Source organism: Berghia stephanieae, chromosome 2 (genome assembly GCF_034508935.2).
Source record: "Berghia stephanieae isolate SIO BIC M18660-M18661 chromosome 2, UCSD_Bste_1.3, whole genome shotgun sequence".
Lineage (NCBI taxonomy): Eukaryota > Metazoa > Mollusca > Gastropoda > Nudibranchia > Aeolidiidae > Berghia > Berghia stephanieae.
In genome coordinates this window covers 83666691-83689740 of record NC_088361.1, presented here as the reverse complement: position 1 = coordinate 83689740, position 23050 = coordinate 83666691, and the positions used below count along the sequence as shown (strand labels likewise).

The following is a 23050-nucleotide window of genomic DNA, read 5'->3' as shown; positions in this document are numbered from 1 at the left end:
CAGGCAGCCCCTACCATTTTCTACTTTACCAATGGAATAGCATGCTAAGTGATAATAGGGTTTGTTCACGACATGTTCACCGGATAGATTTTAATGTCGATGGTCTTCGCGTTTTCACAGACCATTGACAGTAAAACTGACCGGTATGACACGAAACAACCAAGAGCTTGCTGAGCTCTAGAAAGAACAACGATCCACAAAAACAAAATCTCTTCCCACTAGCTTTTTGATCTAGGTCCTATCAAAGAGTTATCTGTCGTAGTCTGGAATGGCTCGGGATGGTCCCATGTTTGAGAGCTTTTGCCAAGATGCGGGTCATTTAAATCGATCAATATTTGTAAGACGGGTTTTCTTGCCAAATCATTGTTATCTTTATTGCGTATATTTGAGAGGCCACTGAATCCGAAAAAAGTAAGTTTTAAACGTATTCATTTGATGGTGTGTGTGTGTGTGTGTGTATGTGTATGTGTGTGTGTATGTGAATGTGTTGGTGTCAGGCTTGATGCTTGTATCAGATTCCCAATCTAGTGAAGTCGAAAGTACTGATTACAACAATGCCGTACTTTAGAAAAACCCATATTTAAAAATTTGGCCAGAAAACTCGTCCTTCAAATATCGATCAATTTAAATGACCCTCATCTTGACAAAAAAGTCTCAAATGTGGGACTTCGCCACATTTTTTAATTTGTGTTTTTCCAGAGTACGCAGAACGAGTCAGTCATTTATTGACATTATTGTAACCTGACTTTGATATTATTTATGAAGAATAATGTAGCCCTATTACATTTTTAAAGATAATCTTTAGTCTAAAAAAATAAAATCACAAACCAAAATTCAAATTCAAATCTTGATTCGTACATAATCAATAGAGACGTCTAGTAAATTTTACGCTTAATCTACAAGAGTCAAATTGGTTTACACTGCATTGCACAATTGCTCGCCATGTCGAAAACCATGAGTTTGACTCCCTGTTATGCCACTGTAATACTTTCTTTTTGCTTCTAAAGTCACCGATTTTTTTTGGTTTATGAACAGCTTTTAATGATGTATTTTATATTGTTAGGATTTATCTTTTAAATGGATTTATTTGTGATAAAGGTCGAATTGACTTATTTGTCGGAGGTTTTGCCCTCACAGCAGCAATGAATGCCAAAAATGGGGACAACATAAAAATGTTGTGTTTATTTTTCATCTACAATTTCGAGCTGGAAAAATGGTCAGGGATAAAACAAATTCGTATCTTTTATTACGGTTCTTTATTTCACTCATTATATCAATACCTTGTATTGATTCTCGTTAAAACTTGCACCAATACAGATTTTAATATATCTAACTCATGAAGTAAAAACATAATAAAAGACAATCTTAAATTATCCACTATTTATATTTTAGCTATCTTTATAAATAATCAACATTGTCACAAGTGAGGAAAGATTAGCATTAAACATTAAATTGACTATATAAACCAACTGACAAGCTCTAATATATTTTATTTACATTGCAGATAAGACAAACGTATATATTAGATCTCCTGGTTGTATTTTAAAAGACTTTCGACATGACGTTTAATATTGCCATGGGCAATCTTTGAGTTTCGCTTTGTGATTTGAATTTGAGATAATTGCAATTCATCTCAGTCATTGCTAAATAAATCTCTCTTTAAGTTACCGCCAAAAATAAAAATGACTACTACTTGGAGTAGTTTATTTGTTTTGTCTGTTGAGAACACAGACCTGACATTTGATCAAACACTCTTCTGTATCTTATATAGCGGTTGTGTATTCAATATAAAAATCACAGCCCCCAGGAACGAGCCTTGGGAAAAACCATGCAGCAGACATATTTATCTGAAAAATGATTATCAATATGAATAATTCTTTTCATTTATTGATTATACTTAAAATTATTTTAATGTTCTGCTGGCGATGCCAAAAGCAATTAGACGTTTCTTTAGTATTTCACTTATAATTGTGTCAAATCCCACTGTAAAAATCTATTATACTTGAGAGGCCCGCTTTTTTCTCAATGGCATTTTCTAGAATGTCTTTAAAGGAAGGTATATCGATTTTCACTGTTAAATGCAGAACCAATTATCTCTTTTAAACGTGAAAGTTATTAAATATTGCAGAGAATAAAGCGATCAATCGCTTATACTAACGTTTTAAGAAGCAACATCTCAAAAGAAGGAACGAACTTGACGCCACTCAGCTCGTTGTTAATGTTATTAGCCAGTCATTTTTATGAGTAGTTCTCATTAAGTTGTATAAATCAGACTATATTCGTTTAAGGTTACACACAGTTTTGTGTGTCGGTACGATATATCCGGATGGTGGATGTTGTGAGCCTTTAAATAAACGCATAGCATTAATAGTAGCGCTACCTTAAGTCTTTGACTATTACCCAAAAGAATTAGTCCCATGGATCCTGAGCATCACTCACAATTTTAAAACAGGCAATTGAATAAATGCATAGTGTCGTCACGCCTTGTGATGCAATTCCTAGATCAAAAGAACATAAAAAACGAAAGTAGTCTCATTGCAATACAAAAGCCTGAATCACAAAAGGCTCCCCAAAACAGTTACGACCAATAACACTACGCATAATCATTAGAAAGATTTACAATATAAAAAATAAAATTAAATAGCATCCATTATGATGTCACATCCGCCCAACAACGAGCAGCTTGGTTCTAAACAAAGAAAATCGGTACTTTTTATTCTTCACGCTGGCTAGAACTTTATCACATGCCATGTGATCATAATGTATAAAAGCCAAAACATGATCAGATTGATGTTTTTCTCCACTGGATACACTTTATGCTCGTCGAAGTATTTCATAAGGGCGTCCGCCATTGTTCTGATAGTTTAGAACCCGTTACTCTATGCGTCATTACGAGGGAAGTGACGTCACGACTATTGAGGCCTATTCCCTTCATTCATCCCATAGGGGAAATTTGTCTTTAGGGCCTATTCCAAGGGAAGACTGGAATAACCCAGGCGTCAGCCGCATTGCAGCACCGCATCCTGATCTAAGGCGAGGTGACTTGCTCAATGCCACACAGCGCAATGGCGGATGATCGAACTCGGTACCTTTCGGGTACGAAGCAAAGGTCGTACCGCTGAGCCACGCTGCCCCCAATTATTATCTCGATAAAACACAGCACAGAATTAGCAGCTGTTGCTTAAAATCTAAAACCCCCCCCCCCCCCCAAAAAAAAAAAAAAAGCGAAAAAACAGAACAGAAAAAAATCTTTAAAAAGCAACAACAAAAAAAAAACAAAAAACAAAACCCAACTATGATTAATCCAAAACTAAACTCTCATAACTTGACAACTATTTGGTGTAAGACGGATCTTGAGTATGTACCGCCTCTTACAACTAATGTCAACTAACTTTTTTAAAGGATCAAATGTTGGCATGCCGTTCACTTTATTAAATAGATTACCCCCCCCCCCCCCCCCTCAATATAATGTGGCTTGACTTCATCAATAGATTAGTCAATGTTCAAATAACAAAAGCAAGTCATTTTAAACTCTTGTAAAGTCGTACCCTTTGGTAGAGCTGACAGGAGATGGAACGACAGAATAGAAGAGGATGGAAAAGTTTCATTGGTGGTCCATACCCACTGTGGGATGAGGACAGAAGAGGAAGAAAACGTATGGGTTGTCCATATAATACATTACTACATTACCCGTTTGAGATTAATGGATTTTCCTGTGACTAAAACCGTATAATATTTCATTTAATTTGATGTGTGTTTTAGAAGTGTATCATTATTGATTATTGAATTGTGGCCCTTTGAAACATGATAAATAATTTGTCTAAATGAAATTACAAATCGTAAAATATCAGCAAAACTCAATAAAACGAGCACTATGGTTTCCAAGTATGTAAAAACGCTCTGGTTAGGTAAACCAATTATTATAAGCATCAATAAAATCTATTTTCTGCCATACTCTGAAAAAAGACGTATTTAACTTAACATTTTGACAGGAAAACTCGTCCATCAAATATTCTTATTTGAAGGATGAGTTTTCTGGCCAAAGTTTTCAATACGTGTTTCTTTCACTGTATCTACGACATTTTTCTTGAGAATATTTTGTAGAGAGTTATTTTTGTGACAATTGATTTGTAATTATGTTTGAGTTACAACAAAGTCATACTTAGGGGTTTGGGGTTCAAAGCTATCTGCAGTCGGTTACGATTGGGGTAGATTTTGGAATTATTTTTTTTTTTCATTTTTAGATTGCGTGAATTGGATGACGATGAGATGTACATTATGATATAATGTCATTGTGACAATAAAAGCTGGGATCCTTCTAGAATTGAAAAGCATCATGCATTTTGTTTTATTTGTTTTAATGCTACTCAAAGCTGCGAACTGCCAGTTACAAATCGATATGGATAATTTCAATGGTGATATAATTATTCTAACGATAATGAAGTAGGAAAGCTACAAATATTGTTGTTGTAGTAGTAGTAGTAGTAGTAGTAGTAGTAGTAGTAGTAATAGTAGTAGTAGTAGTAGTAGTAGTAGTAGCAGTAGTAGTGGTAGTATCAATAGTATTTATAGTAGTAGTAGTAGTAGTAGTAGTAGTAGTAGTAGTAGTAGTAGTAGTAGTAGTAGTAGTAGTAGTAGTAGTAGTAGTAGTAGTATAATAATATTAATAATAATAATAATAATAATAATAATAATAATAAATAATAATAATAATAATAATAATGATAATAATAACAATAGTAATAATAACAATAATAATAATAATAATAATAATGATAATAATAATAATAATAATAATAATAATAATAATAATAATAATAATAATAATAATAATAATAATAATAATACTGATAAAAGAAGAAGAAGCAGAAGAAGCAGAAGAAGAAGAAGAAGAAGAAGAAGAAGAAGAAGAAGAAGAAGAAGAAGAAAGAAGAAGAAGAAGAAGAAGAAGAAGAAGAAGAAGAAGAAGAAGAAGAAGAAGAAGAAGAAGAAGAAGAAGAAGAAGAAGAAGAAGAAGAAGAAGAAAAATAAGAAGAAGAAGAAGAAGAAGAAGAAGAAGAAGAAGAAGAAGAAGAAGAAGAAGAAGAAGAAGAAGAAGAAGAAGAAGAAGAAGAAGAAGAAGAAGACGAGAAAAATAAACTGCGGTTTTTTCATTAATTCAGTGACTGATATGGAAATATTTGTCTTGTTTGGGACAAAGAATAATACCCTGATTGCTTTTAAACATCAGATTTTTTCCTGATGCTTTTATTGGGTCAAAAAGATTGCTTTTTAAATGTAAATGTTACCATGTTTCAACCAGAGAGGCCGAGACGTCATAACTGCTACTGTTCAGGTTACAAAATCCTTGGAAATGTGTATATAACCAGTCTTTTGGATGATTTTTAATGGATAGGTTACATTTTACTTTACTTACTTTACTACTTTACTTTACTGTTACAGCTGTAGTCAGGCGAGTCGCCTAACAGCCGGTTGTTACTGTCTTCAGTGCTTATTTCTTCTTTTTCGTTTTGAATCATAAGATGGCATAGCTACTTTAATAACAAGATGTATAGGTAGATTTTTAGGATCACGGGCTGTAAACGAGCAAAGATGATGGTCTTTACTGCCAATCAGCATAGATTGGAAAATAAGATGGCATCACTCTGAAAACAGAAGATCAAATACACAAAGTGTGTATCCAGTCATCCAAAAGTGTGGTTTTACACTTCCAAAGAGATTGGAACCAGTTTATTTGATATCACACATTTGTTCTCCTTTATATAATTTGGTAATTAGCCCCATTACTTGAATATGGCAACTGTATAATATGGAACCCCTTCTTCAAATGTCAGTCAGTTGTGTTTTTAAAATGTCCAAAGACGGGCAACAACGCTTTTGAGTGAAGCTGAAAATATGCATGACTTACAAACAAGAAATGAAGTGAGTAGGAAAGTACCAGAAGACAACAGAGATTAAAAACTTCGCGGAGGCAATGGGGGCTCAACCCCCGGGTCGTGGATAGCTCATACAGTAGAGTCACGATCTCCCCGGCCAGGCGGAGTTGTCGTACCAGTAAGGTCGTGGGTTCGAGCCCCCATCGCCGCCGCGAAGTTTTTATTCTCTGTTGTTTTCTGACACCTTCCAACTCACTTCATATCTTGTTATTATCAACATAAGTGTCTGCTCCACTCACCTTTATGATTAAAAAGAAAGGTTAAAATACGTAGCCTTCCCATCTCTAGAACAAGGGGTGACCTTGTTCAGTTAATACAATATTGTCCATAGTTTTGATCAAATTGATCACAATAAACTTTTTAAGTAATCCCATGTAAAATTTACCCACGGAGACAAATAGAAACACACTGTTAGGACACAGTGTTATGCAACAATTTGGCAATTTTTTAAAGTTGTGGGGACAGTCAGTACATAGAAACATGAAAATGTTGTAACCAAAAATTCCAAAAGTATAAATCACTTCAAAAATGCCCATATAACTTAAAATATGTATCTATGTATTTGATGAACATGTTTCTTCTTGCTCATGGTGTAAATAGTCATCATAGTTAGGATCATATAAGGGAATTAGTTGACCTGAACCACCTTTGTTTTCCACAATGTATTTAAAGGTCATGACCTAAGCAACCCTTACAATGATATAATATTATGTTATATGTATTATGTTATGTTATGCTTGATAGTTTTAACCATTTCCTTACCACCTTTAGAAAAATCGTCACATTCGCTACGACGCAACCGACAATTTTCTGATTCCTGATTTCTCTTGTACATCACAAAATCTAAAGAAATGCTTTGATTACAGCTATAAATACTAAATGCTGTGTTGTAGACATTATTTTGCTGAACATCTGCATAGAATACACTTGTTCCTTTTTTTTTTGTTTGATTAGGAAAAGTCTATTTTTGTGTCGGGTGGGTTTGAATTTTGGGGAAAATTCTAAAAATAGTTGGTAAGCAGAGAGTTAACTCACTTTCCCCCTGCGGGTGACTCAGCCCTTTCAAAATGTCACCTTATTTATTTCTTTTTTTCACAAGATCCCTGTAAACCGTTGCAACAGAGTTTAAGGGTTTGTATTTCATTTTGTTCTGTTTTGCTTTGTATTCATTTGCTTTGTTTATCTTTTTTTTTAATATATTTTTTTAAAATATATTTTTTTCCTTTTTTGTTGTAATTCCAGGGTAGACCAAGTGAAAATAGTTAAATGTAATATAAATAATTGAAATTGAGATTATGAGTTTGTGTTTCATTTTGATCTGTTTTGCTTTGTATTCATTTCCTTTGTTTATCTTTATTTTTATATATTTATTTTTTAATATTTTTATTTTTTTCTTATTCTTTTTTTTTTTGGTTGTAATTCCAGGGTAAGTAAAAATAATTAAATTATGTATTCGGATTTAGATCATGGATAATTTAACTCAAAGATTGAATAACCTTATCATCCCTTTGTATAAAAGTTTGAAATTATTGATCGATCAAGTCATCTTCATCTTCTGAATAGGAAGTGTGGATTCATCGTTAATTGGTATTTTACTTTAATCGGAGTGGTATTGAACTTAAAATTACATGTTCAAGTTACATATAATAATGGATGTAATTACAAACCGACTCAGATAATTCAAACGATATTGATAATCGAATCGATTCGCCTTCAACCAATCGTGATGTCATAGGTTTTGAAAGGCTTTCATAGGTTTGTAAATCAACAAGGTCTTCTCTCTCTCTCTCTCTCTCTCTCTCTCTCTCTCTCTCTCTCTCTCTCTCTGGTCTATTTATTATTTTGAAAGTTGTAAATAATTCATTTCTATGTTTAGACATACCTAAATGGTTTTAAAGTAAACCCAAATCGATGAGAGAATTGGGACCCATCGTCTCCAAACGGTATTATGTTGGGATGAATGTGGAGTGTGGGGTGAGGTAAGTTAGATGCTCAGAATGGACTTTGTAAAAAATCAAATAAATAAAAAATGAGTTTTTATATAGCGCAATATCCACTAAACGTGCCCAAAGGAGTCCCTGACCAACATCAACACGTAACATGTAGAACGAGACAGTGCGCCTGTTAGGTGATAATACAATTTATTTTCCGACTGAAACAACGCTATTAACGGCCATTTACTCATTTTACACCTGAGTACAGTGAAAGAATATGCGTTAAGTGTATTTTCCAAGGACTCAACTATGCGCCGAGCGAAACTCGAACCCAGGACCTTCCGATCCGAAAGCGTGTGTCATACCACAAGACCACATGGCCGCATAACTCATGTAGTTTAAAATAAGTCACTTGGGTAAAGTTTATTTGTTTTATTGAGAAATATAGGGTCAGGATAAGTGCCAGATGAAAACAAAGAATAAAAATATCGCGATGTCAGAGCCAAATTCTGGATCACACTGATATGGCTGAGAGAAAGGTCAGCGAGCAATCGTACTGGCTTTATTCTCTGTATTCATCTGGCATTCCTCCTTTCCCTATATTTCTAATTTTTATTAATACACTTTTTAAATATGTTTTATTGAGAGCAACAGAGAGTTTGTAATGTAAAATCAGTAAGCTGGGTAAAGTTTATATGTTTTATTATTGGCAAAAGACAGGGTTTGTAGTATTAAAATATGTAAGTTTATGTAAAGTTTATATGTTTTATTGAAGGCAGCAGATATAGTTTGTAGTGTAAAATAAATATGTTGGGTAAAGTTGATATATTTTATTGAGGGTAAAAGATAGAGTTTGTTGTGTAAAATTATGTAAGTTGGGTAACGTTATTGTTTTATTGAGGGCAACAGGTATAGTTTGTAGTATAAAATAAAACAGTTGGGTAAAGTTTATATGCTTTATTGAGGGCAACAGATAGAGTTTGTAGTGTAAAATAAGTAAGTTGGGTAAAGTTTGTTTGATTTAAGGAGGAATAAAGAAAGAGTTTCTGAAAGTGACAAAAGTTTAAGTTTTACATTTCTGGTCATTTTGGTTTTAGATTTACTGATTAAGCCCGTCATGATACCTATTGACGCGATTGGTCACATTTTTATCGATTGATATTTGACTTTAAAGTTTGGGAGAAAAGGATTCTGAGAGGGAAAGAGATTTTAAAAAACGAGAAAGACAGCGAGAGAGAATGAGACAGAATGAGGGAGAGGGAGAGAGACACAGCGAGAGAGAGAGAGAGAGAGAGAGAGAGAGAGAGAGAGAGAGAGACAGAAGAGGGGGAGGGATAGATAGAAAGATAGATCGAGAAAGAAAGAGAGAAAGAATGAAAGAGAGAGAGAGAGAGAGAGAGAGAGAGAGAGAGAGAGAGAGAGAGAGAGAGAGAGAGTTGCGACTAAATTAAACAAGTTGTCGTTAAGGAAACAAATGATCCCATTGGTTGAACTATTGAATACAACTCACGATTCGCTTTCTTTTCAGTAGTCGCCGCCTTGTATTTTGGTATTATTTATTGGGTTGGGTTTTTTTTCATCAGTTTTAAAGCGGTACCGCACTACAGCGAAACATTTGGCCGATTTTGGGCTGATTAATGTCTTTGCACTCTTCCGCATTAGGACAAAACTGTTGGACGACTTGTAATAGAAGGAACGGAATTGACACCACTCTCTGTTATTAATTTTTAGCCAGCCATAATTTAATAACTAGTTCTCAATAAATTGTATTAATCAGACTATAAATGTTTAAGGTTCCACATAGTTTTGTGTTCTGCGTTTAGTAAAAAAACAAACCTCTAACATCCCTTAGTCGGATAAAGTGTACCAACATAGTGGGTAACCTTAAACGTTTAAATTTTTACAAAATTAAAAAATGATATTCCGTTTATTAATCCCATAGGGGAAATTTGTCTTTCGGGTCTATTCCAATCGAAGAATGGAATAAAATATGTATTGGCACCCAGGCTTCAGCCGATGTGCAGCCCCGCAAAATGATATTATAGTCTATTAATACAATTTTGCGAGAAACACTCATAAATATGGCTGGCTAATAAACAATAACAAAGAGCTGAGTGACGTCAATTTCGATCTCTCTATATCCGGCTGGCGGATTTTGTAAGTTTTAACAATTATGCGTATAGCATCAATTCATTTTGTATGTCGCGTGCTGCAGATCAGAATATGTGTAAAATGGATGTGCATGTAACAGATATGTGCATGTAACAGATACTGTTTGTCTTCGTGCTTTTCTGATTTTGATTTTGTGTTCAGGAAAAAGATGTGTAAAAATAGATTTCAGGTTCACCCCATGATCAGTTAACAATAAACTTATTACGGGGACATGCATACATAACAAGGAAAATAATCACAACTCTTTATAAATATTTTGATAGAATACTGCTATGATAAGAATAAGATTACAAACGCAGATGCTCCACAATGTAAATAAAGGTGGAGGAGTAAGAGTGCCTGTGAGTTGTGTAGAGGGGTTCAACCAGAGTTACTTCAACACCGGACAACAACAACAAAAACAGAAAAAAAACCCAACAAAAACAAAAACAAAAACCTAACAAAACAAGCAAACAAAATAATAAAAAGCAGCAAAAATAACGCAAACAATGTAACAACAAAAACAACAAATAGTTTTGTGTAGTGCTGGACGCTTCTCGAATTTCTTACTATCACAAAACTGTCTACGGACAAGTTAGATCTGTAGTTGTCAATGCTGTACGCTTCCGGCGGATTATACAGAGCACGTTTCAGGATTTACTTTTACAGAACAAATTTGGCCAAATTCAAAAATTGATGAATATTATATTTGGTATCATTTGAAAAAGATTTTTAAGCGCTTTCAGAAAATATAAATAACTTGAGCTAAACACCTAGACACTAGTGTTACCAAAGAGTTACCTACCCCTGTAGTATCATGATATGACAGTTATAGAGTATTGGCCCAGTATAAACACCCTTAACTCGAATAAATCGATGTATTATAACTCCATAAGTCCTAAAACGTGTTAAAAGGTTTATATATATTATTACAACAACTATTGTTTAAGGGTTTAAAACGTTTTTATTATTTTTTATTAAAACAATGATACTTGTGAAAAGATAATAGAAGAAAGACATCACCTCTCTTATTCCTTTTTAGGCGGATCTATTTTATTTCTTCATTTCTATAGCCCCTAATAGTCACATATATAATTTGCCACACTCTGGACCCTGGAGAAAAGAATCAGAGGGGCTCTTGATGTAGAGGATGACGTAGAATCCATCTTTTGATAGTCCTCCGGGTTGTTGGACGACAATCTTTAAATGGAACAAAATTATATTTTCTTCTACTGTCCTGTATTCTCTGGATTTTAAGTGTAATATTATGGTAGTAAGCAGGAGAACACAATCATCAATTATACAGATTCTAAGATGAAAAAAAAAAGATATTCAGTTGGTGGCTTATGGAAAATAAATTGCACGCGTAAGGATTTATTGAAATAGAGGCATGCTAAGTTTAAATCAAAGAGCGACGTACAAATTGAATTTCTCTGCATGTATCATGCTCATCAATGTTCAGGTAGAATCATATTACCATCATCTGTTACAAGATCCGCTAATAGATGAGTGTAAGAATGATGTCACCTCCAAATCCTGTAAAAAAATATCCGGTCAAAAAAGATAATAAATCCAGTTCATCATTATAACCCCCTTATATAATTCCGAGATAAACCAAAATATAAATCTTCTCAAATCTACCGACACGCTCATCTGCCGAAAAATGTAGATTAATTTGTTTACTAACAATAAAAACACCAAACAGTATTCATGTGTAACCCCTGGGTGGGGTTCCTGACCTCCCATAGTGGGCAGGGGGGTATATACTGTGTCTTCTATCCCCTTTTATCTGTTTTTCAACATGCTTTCTGTCTTTGTCTTGGAATGAGAGTACTTGGTTTTGCCCTGTCCCTGGCCTGAGTCCTAGCTGGGAGGGAAACAGTTAAATGCCTAGTTATTGTTTTGGGAGATAATATTTTTTTCCATGTAAATCATCTCACTGTTATGTATTATTATATTTGTTATTTTCAATGTATAATGTAAGCATTTGAGTGTATTTCTCTTTGTTGGATTTTGTGCTTGTGTCCGGATGAAACGTATAGGTGATCTCAAACTAAGTACATTGGTGGTATGCTCTTGGAATTTACATCTGATCCCAATTTGTTTCCAGTTCCCCTTGTCTTACTTTTTCTTGGGTGCTTTAATTGTAATTCTAGAACTTTTTACTATCCCATTTTCTTCCTTTTTACTGGCGCTGATATAACCTAAACGTGTTGCAAGCGCCGTAAAACCCTTAAACCCAACAAACAAAACATGTGTAACCCCGATCTGACATACTTCGAATCAACGTGCCCTTAGTAACACACTTCACCCCTCGCTGCTTGCCCAGTGTAATCACGACGCGTACTTCGAACTGTTTCTTGAAAGAAAATCCCAAATTTCTATTAATCTAAAGTTATAACTTAGTGTGATGGATTTAATATTCAATTTATTTTTATTTAATTATTGTTTGGTCATTTCAAAACAAACTTAACAACGTTTTGCTGATTAAAACACCGTTAAAACGGAGCTATTAGTTACTTTTGGGTTGTCGACTCATTTCATGGGTTTGAAGTCATCGGGATACGCATGAGTTTATATCAAATGCGTTTTAAAAACAAATCGGATTTTAAAAAATGACATTTTTACATGAAACATTTAAACTGTATCTATACCAATTTTAAATGACTTATCTTATTATTTTGTGACCCAGTTCTTTCAAAATCTTTCTGTTTATTTCGTGTTCGAAATCATTTGTAATCAGGCCACGCGATGGTCTCGTGATAAAAACGATGATAAATTATGTTTTAAATGAAAAAAAACCTCAACAGTTTGTTACCCTGTTTGTGTGATAAACTTATTTTAAATGAAATTTGAAGATATTTTGGACTTGCAACGATTTATTTTGAATTTAGTTGGACTTTACCGTGGAGGTGAACGTGGTTCTAAAAATAGATTTTTTAAAAAACCTTTCGTTTTTCTCTAATGACCATGATATTTTTTCTCACTTTAAAAACAAATTAAGTCATTTTCTACCTAAAGGATCTTGATTTGGAACACAAAATAGCCTTTCACATTCTTTTTTAAAAAAGATAATTCAATACCGTGACATAGAAATGTAAATGTCGTAACGGATTAAGTGATTTCGAACCAACATAAATTGTCTGTACAAGTACAAAAAAAAGCAAAACACATTTTCTTGCTTATGTAGATTCCTTGTAATAATCAAATAAGAAAAAAGTATCATATTGGAAAAAGAATAGATATGACATGAGACATAACAGCTTAATTTCTTTGTTTTTTTTTTTTTTGCTATTTCGTTATGTTCTGTAGAATCCGCCTTCCTGATTTTCCTTGTTCATTGCTCTTTGCGACATCGACAAAACTATGGGCTGAATGTAATTTTGATTTGAAAGAAAATGATGTCTAGGTTGTCATTAAAATAAAAGTTCAATCATTTTAAAGATTCATAATAACCCGATTTACGTAATCTAGACTATTAAAATATTTCATTTATTGTAATAATGGACATTTATCATCCCTTAATATAGCAACTTGTATTTATTTACACGTGTTATAACATTAAACGATAATGATAAGATATGAAAAGAAGAAATACACTATACAGACCTCTCTCTCTCTCTCTCTCTCTCTCTCTCTCTCTCTCACACACACACACACTCTCTCTCTCTCCTCCTCCTCCTCCTCCTCCTCTCTCTCTCTCTCTCTCACTCTCTATCATGCACTCACCCAAAATATATTCAAATGGTTTTCAATTTTTCTATGTGCGGTAGATTGTGGATATTAAATATCATCATCATTGTCTTTCAAGTCTAATCAATCAATCAATCAATCAATCAATCAATCAATCAATCAATCAATCAATCAATCAATCAATCAATCAATCAACCAGTTATTATTCCGTGGTTTAGTGTTATTAAGTACAATGTTCAACATTTAAATCACTGATAGAAGGAACGTTGATTTGTTTTTATTAGCCCTGTATTTAATTTGACAATTTCGTCTTCCAGGTGGTCTAAAGTTAAATTCATGATATAATTTTTAAAAAATTGTTGACGATGGCAAATGCTTCATTTTCTATTGATTTTGCATGGATATTGTCGATGCCATCAACATTTATTATCTTGACTGCCTCTTTGATGGATATATTTGTTTCCTTTTCTCAAACTCCACACTTGCCAAACCATACAGATCAGGCAAAGACAAATCATACTCATAATCAGTGAGTTGTCAAAACGTTCAACATTGTTTTCTCACCAATTTCCGTACTCTGAAAAAAATTGGTTCAGAAAACTCGTCCTTGAAATATCGATCAATCAAAAGGACCCTCATCTTGGCAAAGACTTTCAAACCTGGGACATGGGAGGTCATTTCAATCGATCGTTACTTGAAGGACGAGTTCTCTGACCAGAATTTTAATATTTTTTTAAAAAAAATCAGAGCGCTGTAAAATGTCCTCATTGTCCCAGGGGTGTACAATCTTCGGGTAACCTTCCTCGATATCACATCAACATGATCTGTGAGGATATGGTTGATAGTTAATCGTAGGTAATTTAAAAGTTTTCAAATATTTCTACTTCATCCGTGCCAATCATTACACATTTTAGGTCTTTTTAAAAGCTTTAACACCAAATATTTTGTTCTATGAAATAAATCATTGGCGCTAGATATATCTTAAAGTAAACAGTCATAAATTGATAACCTCATTCTGCTAAGATGTGATCCAAATTATAAGTAGAGATATGCTTAACAAGCAACATGCGCTGAAGGAAATCTTATAATAACAAGAAATGAAAGGAGTAGAGCAAATAGAGAAGAGCATAGAGATTAAAAACTTTCGCGCTGATGAGGAGTTGTTGGTTTTTATGATTTTCACTACGGCACCATTTAATAGGGCACAGATGTCGTGATGTTACACCTCTACTCTTCCGGTTCCAAACTCATTGAAGTGTGTATGTAACAAATCCTTATGAGAACTGATAATGAGTAGGTTACATATTGAATCATAAGGTGACATAACTATTTTAGTAGCAGGATGTATAGGTAAAAACCTTAGGATTACTGGGCGTAACAGAGGGTGGATGGATAATCTTTATTGATTAACAGCATATAATTAGACTAGAAAATATGATCCCATAACTCTGAAACCAGAAAATCAATAACAAGTTATGCATCCAGTCGTCGGAAATAGTGGTTTTACACTTCCAATGAGATTCGAGCCAATTTTTGTTGTGACATTACACTTTTGTTCTCTATTTTCGTTTATTTTCCATTCATTCTCTATATTTTCAGAATTTCGTAATCCAGAACAACAGTCATTTCAAATATCCCACAGTATCAATTTCATTACGAATGACGTAACTTGCATCAACAAAACATATCATGGAGCTTAGAAGTAATCTGTCCACAGTTTATGACGCCACAACAATATCATCATCACCAACAACATTAGCTAAGTCTAAAACACAAGGATTTGTTTTAGGTCCGATGATATTACAAGAAGGTTTCGAATGGACGGCTATCGTACAAGATATCACGGCGTACATAGGCACGGCCATCATCATCTTAGGCATTATAGACAATTTTATAAACATCGTCGTGTTCCGAAAGCAGGGTCTCGGCGATAGCGTCACCCTCAGTCTTTTCACATTGTCCATCTCCGATTTCATTCTTTGTGTGCTTCTCTTTGGAACAGCCGTGATGGGCATCATCAAGGCATTTGACCCCGGTCATGTGTTGGACCCAGACTCTATACTTGTGTCTTGCTTTGGCTACCCCCGTGCTATAGCGTACTTTTATTCTACATGCGTCACAGTTTACCTGTCCTTGGAAAGAAGCTTGTGTGTCATTTTGCCGTTCAAGTAAGTAGACACGAATGGTTCGTTTTAACGGATTGTTTCATAACATTGATCTTCAGATCAGCCGAACCTGCAAAGTCAAGAGAAATGCCTTAATTGAATAGATGAGTTTTGTTTCTTGCATTCAAACAGCTGACATTTCCTACTTATCAGTAAGACTATAAACTCTTATTTTCTTAAGCTATATCATTTAAGAATAATATAACATTGGCAAATAGGATCACAATATCTCTTACTAAGTATTTGAATATCAATGCAGGCATTATATTTTTTATTAAGATAGCTGTCAATGCAAGCAAGACATGCTTTTAAGGAAAAACACTCTTCTTTTCTATTGCCAAAAAATGTGGCCAGAAAACGTGTCCTTTCAATAACGGTTTAACGATTGACCCTCACGAGGTCCCATGTTTGAGAATGTTTGCCAAGACAAATGAGGGTCATTTAAATAGATCGATATTTGAAGATTGAGTTGTCTGGCCTAATTTTTAAATACTTTTTTTTTCAGACACGACAGGTACCTGGTTAATTTAACCAGTTAATTTATTTTCAACAGTATTTGAAAAGAACGAGTAATACAATTTTTTATGCCAGCTCTGCTTTTCCCACAGATTCAAGACAATCTTCACAAGAAAAGTGACAATAGCGTACCTGGTATTTCTAGCGGGTTTCGTTGTGTCTTGGTTCGTACCTGTCTTTGCCACCCAGGGTTTGACGTGGAGATTTGACCCTCGCTATAACAAATCACGTGTCTTTATGTGGAGGAAACAGAACATCAGGTAGACGTGTTTGTCCAAACAAATATTATGGGATTGATAGTCACTTTACGGTAATATGTCGAAAATTAACTGAAGCTTTACATACAAGTCAAAGCTTTACTTTATATATACTTGAGCTTTTTTATAGAGCAATATCTACTAAACGTGCTCAAAGCGCTTTACAAAGTGACCCCAGCCAACAGCAGCAGCCACCACGAAGGACGATATTTGAGGCAATATTTTATTAGTTTTTCGACATTGACAACGTTATTACCGGCCATGTTCTCACTTTACACTTTAGTACAGGGTGAGATTGTGAGAATTAAGTGTCTTTTTTAATGACTCAACTTTGCGCGGCCCATAATGGGACTAGAACCGAGACGTACTGATCCGAAGGCAAATGTCATATCACTACATCTCAAAGCCAGTTTTGAGTTCAAACAAATATAAATATTCATTACGCAGCATAAGTTTTGTTTCTCAACTTATATAAAAAGCAATCCTAAATCTTATAATTTTGCCAAAAAAAACCCCTCAAGTTTCTTAATCTAGCTCATTCCAACTAATAACGGGTTGACATATTATAATGTCTGTCAGCCTCAGTGGAATGTTATAAATTATCATCACCAGCTCCTTATTATCCCCATCGCCTCTCAGAAATCTGATCAGAGTCGGCGCAGGCCTCATGGTAAACGATCTACAAGCCTCGATGTGATTGTTACACGTATTATTACTCAAGGTGATTCAAAAATTCTTGCGGGGTTAATGCTTTTGATAGCTAAATAACCATTAATGTTAACGACATGAGGTATACAATATGGTCGGTACAATCTAAGGAATGCTTGTTTACAACTTTTGGAATGTGAACGAGACTCTCAATGTTTCAATGGGAGCGATCTATATTCATGTTTTCGTCCAACCAAGTCATCAATCACATGATTTGTTGCTGTCCAACGATTGGGTATTTCTTCAGATATGTAAACACGGTGCTTTGTTTATGAAAGTTGTAAACATACCCATGTGTCAAGCTGAACAAAATGACCAATCGTGATGTTAGATATTTCAAAAGCTGTGAACACTTTTCACTATGTGGGTCACTTTGAGCACATTTTGCAATGTGACCAATGACGTCGAGCACATGGAAAGGGAATATAGATCATGCCCATTATTTCTTTGCAATATAAAGATCAAAATATTACGGTCCTTTCTTTGTTACAGAAAACACAATAACGGTTGATTCTAATCTCTGCATGTTGAATAAGTGATAAACGCAAGATAAATACCTTAACTTAATGATAATTCTCCAAACTTTATCTTTCATTAACTGGAGTTCCGCCACATTAGTATTAATTTGGAAGTTTGACGATATCTGAACAATGCATTCTCACAACGATGGATTAGACATACTGGTATGAATGATCATCCATTCGTAAGCTGACACGAATGTCACCAGACCTAACAATTTTGAAGTTTTTCTTTGGGGGTTTGTAAAATATATATCTAGTATATTATCTGCAATACTCTTCAACAGTCGTAACGTCACTTCCTTCCTAATAACGCATGGTAACTTAGTAACACTGGCTCTAAACTATCGGGACAATGGCGGACGCCCTTATGAAATATTTCTCCGGCGAGCATAAAGGGTATCCAGAGGGGAAAAAAAACCCCATACATTTGATCATGTTTTGACTTTTACACATTCTGATCACACGGCATATGAAAAGTTCTAGCCAGCATGAAAAATAAAAAGTAATGATTTTCTTTGTTTAGAACCAAGATGGCCGCCGTTGCCTGCGGCGTGACATTAGACTATTGAATCGTATTGCCAACCGAGTTGATCTGAGTGCTCACAGACCTCACATTATACGGTCGTCAAGCCTAAACCCGTTTGTGAAACTTTCTATTATTTTCTGTCCTTTCTCAGAGACATCCTTCTCGTATTCATCGCCACATCCTTCAAAAGACCCCGATGAAAGTCGGAAGAGGACTCATGATGTGCGATCTACAAACCTCAACGATTATTTTCTATCCCGAGATATCCACCTTGTATTCATCATTACCACATTTGTGACCCAACGTCTCAAAACGGTATTATGTCGGGATGGACCAGATGCTATAAAGTAGAATTATAGTTAAACTGGTCAAAAATATGAATTATTGGTATTTAGCACTCTAAAATATGATATTCACTCTCCTCTATAAAGTATATAAACTTATAGCAAGTCGATATTTCTAGCTGCAAATTAATTTTCAGCAACTTAATCATACCGACTTAATACCGTTTTGAGACGAATGGGTCATATTTTTCATCATCCCCATCGCTTCACTGACCTTCCTCGGAGTCAGCACAAGACTCATGACATACGGTCTACAAGTCTCGACATGTTTATGACACTTAATATTATTTTCTGTTCTTTCTCAGAGACATCCTTCTCGTTCTCATCGCCACATCCTTCTTTATACCATGACGAGAGTCAGGATAGGACTCATGTTGTTGAAATCTTCAAGAATCAGCGCCTCTGTTACACATACTTCTCTTTTCTATCCCCAGGGACATCCATCTCGTATTCATTATTACCACATCCTTCATTATCCCCATCGCCTCACAGACCCTGATCGGAGTCAGCACAGGCCTCATGATATACGGTCTTCAAGCCTCAACGCGATTTAGATCGCAAAGTTCTAGGTAAAGTCCTGGCGGGTTTTTGTTCCTCACTCAACCCTAGTTCTCTACCACATTGTTGTCCGCTCTCTGGAGAATAACATGATGCTTTTCAAAAATGAAAAAAAGTATATCAAATCGCTCAATCTAAAAGAAAATTGGCAAGTCCATAGTTTTATTATGTCGCCACTGCCGCGAAAAATTGAAAACAGTAGCTTTTTATTGCGTATATAATTCATTTGAGAAACATCAAAACAATGACGAAAAAATAAGTGACCTCAGCCAAATTAATCGTGTCATTATAAAATCCCCAAACACGACACAATGAAGTCCCAGTTTTGAGAGTCTTTGTCAAGATGAGGGTTATTTAAATCGACGAGTTTTTGACAAAAAATTTTAATACAAGTTTTTCTAGAGTACGGCATTTCACTGGTTAAAGATAAGTCCATACCTATAATTTATAATATCTGTGTTACTAGTGAAGGGAAATGTGTACATTCCGAGAAAGTTTGTGTTAGGGTTGTGTGAGTAAAATTTTGGAATGTATTTTTATAAAATAGAGAGGTCCAGCAAACCATGCGTATAACACATCACTCATCACGTTTCACGTATCTATCCAATGACCATTCTCATTATAACATAAAAATAGTGCCATTAAGCGATTTCTGATTGGGTGTCAAAATGTAAACATTTCTGTGACCCATATAAAAACTGGCGTTTTATTATATTACGTATAACGAGAACGATATTGTGATAGATAAGGGAAAACGTGGTGCATGATGCGCGTATTACATATGATTTGCAAAACCCCTCTATTGTCATTACATGACAGATACTTATCAACCATCTTAGTGTGGTATTAATTCAACTAAAGCAAGACGATTAGAATGAAAACCTCTGGCTCCTGCGTTGTGTCATGGAAAATGGCACTTTACACATATTACTACACCCAAAACACCCAAAACAGCTGCTCAGGTGTACTTTGCACTTGTTTAGATAGTGCTAGTTCTATAAGGGTGCTTAACAGATTAATTATTAATCGCCCCGTATGATATAGCTATTATTATTATTGATACGGCAGGACAATGGAGCGTCGCGAATCATGATGAATATTTATTATCATATTGAGCAATTTTAAAAAAGTAGTCCTTTAGAACAATAAGGCCTACGGTGCCGGAGTGTTTCCCTGTTTCTATAGCGTAAAACTGGATAATAGCAATTGCTTGACATCCTTTTGATATGACGCTAATCTATTATAAAGTACTTTCCACCAGATCTATCACACCCGCTATCCTTTCATTGTTGGATGGACAAGGGGGTCAGAAAATAAATCACGACTGCATCCAGAATCATGACCGGTTCCTTTGCTGTAAAACGAGTGCTCTTCCAACTAAGCAATTAAATATCCAACTCAATTCATGTTTCTAATATCTCTATATCCAGAGTCGCCGACAAGGACCAGGCGAAAAGCGAAGGTCTCCAAGGGAAAGAACTCAAGGCAGTCAAAATGGTTTTGACTCTATCCATTATCTTTTTCGTGTGTAATCTCCCTTTGATCATCATCGCCATAGCCCAAATGATTTTACCCGAGTTCCAATTTCACCGTTACTACAGCCGCCTGTACGAGACAATGTACGGGTTGGTCTACATGATCAGCGCCATCAACGCAACTGCCAACTTTGTTGTCTACTACAGACACAGCACCAAATTTAAATCGGTTTGCCTGGAGCTATTCGGGATAGAAACCGAGGCTGAAAAAATTAAGTAAAATTTTAAATTGGACCATAGATTTATATTACACATAGATATTTGACGAATGTCATTTTTTCATAGTTGATGATCTTAAATTAGTATTATTGTTAAAGTATATTTTTTCCATTTATTATTTATATAGTGGTAATAAATTGATTCTTTCTTTTCTGTAATATGCATAATGTGATATATTGACAAAAATAGCCTTGAATGGATGATATCCTGTTCCATTGTTTTGGGTGCTCATAACCTATTATTGAGACAATTCTATTAAGAAAATATTTAATTTCAGTAGACGATTTTTTCCCTCTAAAATCGATTATTTTCAGAGATTGTTGCTAACATCATTTATCATTCAAAGCACAACAAAGTGATCTCTAGGAGTGAAAACAATAAGTAGGAAACAATCTACATAACAGTTGAAATACGTAATGAAGATAGCGTTTTAAATCATAATAAATAAATATTCAATAGTAAATTAATCATTTGATCACCGGGCGGAATTATGACATGGTTTAATATTATTGTATTGGAAAATATTATGAAGTGTTTTGAGAATCAATCAATCACAACAATGAGCCCATAATGATTTGGGTTAACAAATAAAGACACATCGTTTTATACAATTTATTTGTGTCTCTTTCTGACACTTTTGTTGTGATCCAGCGTCGCCGACGAGGACACGAAAATCAGAGGTCTCCAAGGGAAAGAACTCCGGGTAGTCAAAATGGTCTTGTCTCTATCCATTATCTTTTTCGTGTGTAATCTCCCTTTGATCCGAGTTCCAATTTAACCGTTACTACAGCCGCCTGTACGAGACAATGTACGGGTTGGTCAACATGATCAGCGCCATCAACGCTGCTGCCAACTTTGTTGTCTACTACAGACACAGCACCAAATTTAAATCGGTTTGCCTGGAAATATTCGAGATAGAAATTGAAGCTGAAAAAAATAAGTAAAAATAGGACCATAGATTGGGCGGCTTTTGGGGCATAAACTCAGAAGAGATCTCAATATACCAGCTAATAAAGCAATGACTACTTTTTTCACCCCATCTGTCTGGACACAAAAAATATCAAGGTAGACCACCCACCTCAATTCACACTGTCCTCAATAGGGACCTAAAGCGCCTTCAAAATAACAAAGTACCACAATCAAAGGAAGATCTTACGAAATTAATATCCACAGCAAAAGACCTTGAACAGTGGAAGGAAATGATACGGATGATTAGAGAGGCAGCCGAGGCGACCCGATCGGATGATTAGGGAGCGAAAGGTCTTAATTGAGTAAAAGTCAGGACCATAGATTTATATTACACATAGATATTTGAAGAATGTCATTTTTCACAGTTGATGATCTCAGATTAGTATTATTATTAAAGTATATATATTTTTCATTCGTGATTTATGGCGTGGTAATAAATTGATTCTTTCCTTTCTGTAATATACATAATGTGATATATTGACAAAAATAGCCTTGAATGGACAATATCCTGTTCCATTTGTTTTGGGTGCTCATAACCTATTATTGAGACACAATTCTATGCAGGAAATTTTAAATTTCAGACACGATTTTTCCCTCTAAAATTGATTATTTTCAGAGATTGTTGCTAACATCATTTATCATTCAAAGCACAACAAAGTGATCTCTAGGAGTGAAAACATTAAGTAGAAAACAATCTACATAACAGGTGAAATACGTAATAAATATAGCGTTTTAAAGTATATCAAATAACTTTTCAAGAGTAAATTAATCATTTGATCACCGGACGGAATTATGACATGTTTTAATATTATTGTAATGGAAAATATTATGCGCTGTTTTGAGAATCAATCACAATAATGTGGGTTAACAGACCTGCAAATAAAGACACATCGTTTTATATAATTTATTTGAATCTCTTCCTGACACTTGTCTTGTGATCCAGCGTCGCCGACAAGGACACGGAAAAAAAAAGAACTCCGGGCAGTCAAAATGGTCTTGACTCTATCCATCATCTTTT

The 23050-nt window shown here is 34.7% G+C and overlaps 1 protein-coding gene across 10 annotated transcripts; it reads left to right on the top strand.

Moving 5' to 3' along the window:
- Positions 1-1457: 1457 nt before the first annotated feature.
- Positions 1458-22444, top strand: LOC144965679 (uncharacterized). Of its 10 annotated transcripts, XM_078901266.1 has the most exons (7): positions 2147-2220; positions 3440-3655; positions 7036-7067; positions 15314-15882; positions 16488-16655; positions 19186-19320; positions 20740-22444. In XM_078901266.1, exons 4-7 carry the CDS (start codon positions 15404-15406, stop codon positions 21062-21064), a joined length of 1107 nt encoding a protein of 368 aa, XP_078757392.1. In that variant the 5' UTR covers positions 2147-2220; positions 3440-3655; positions 7036-7067; positions 15314-15403; the 3' UTR covers positions 21065-22444. The 10 variants fall into 10 exon arrangements, with proteins under 10 accessions (XP_078757393.1, XP_078757392.1, XP_078757394.1 ...); XM_078901267.1 differs by lacking the exons at positions 2147-2220; positions 3440-3655 and adding an exon at positions 1458-1515; XM_078901263.1 differs by lacking the exon at positions 3440-3655 and having other exon boundaries at positions 2166-2220.
- The last annotated feature ends 606 nt before the right edge of the window (positions 22445-23050 follow it).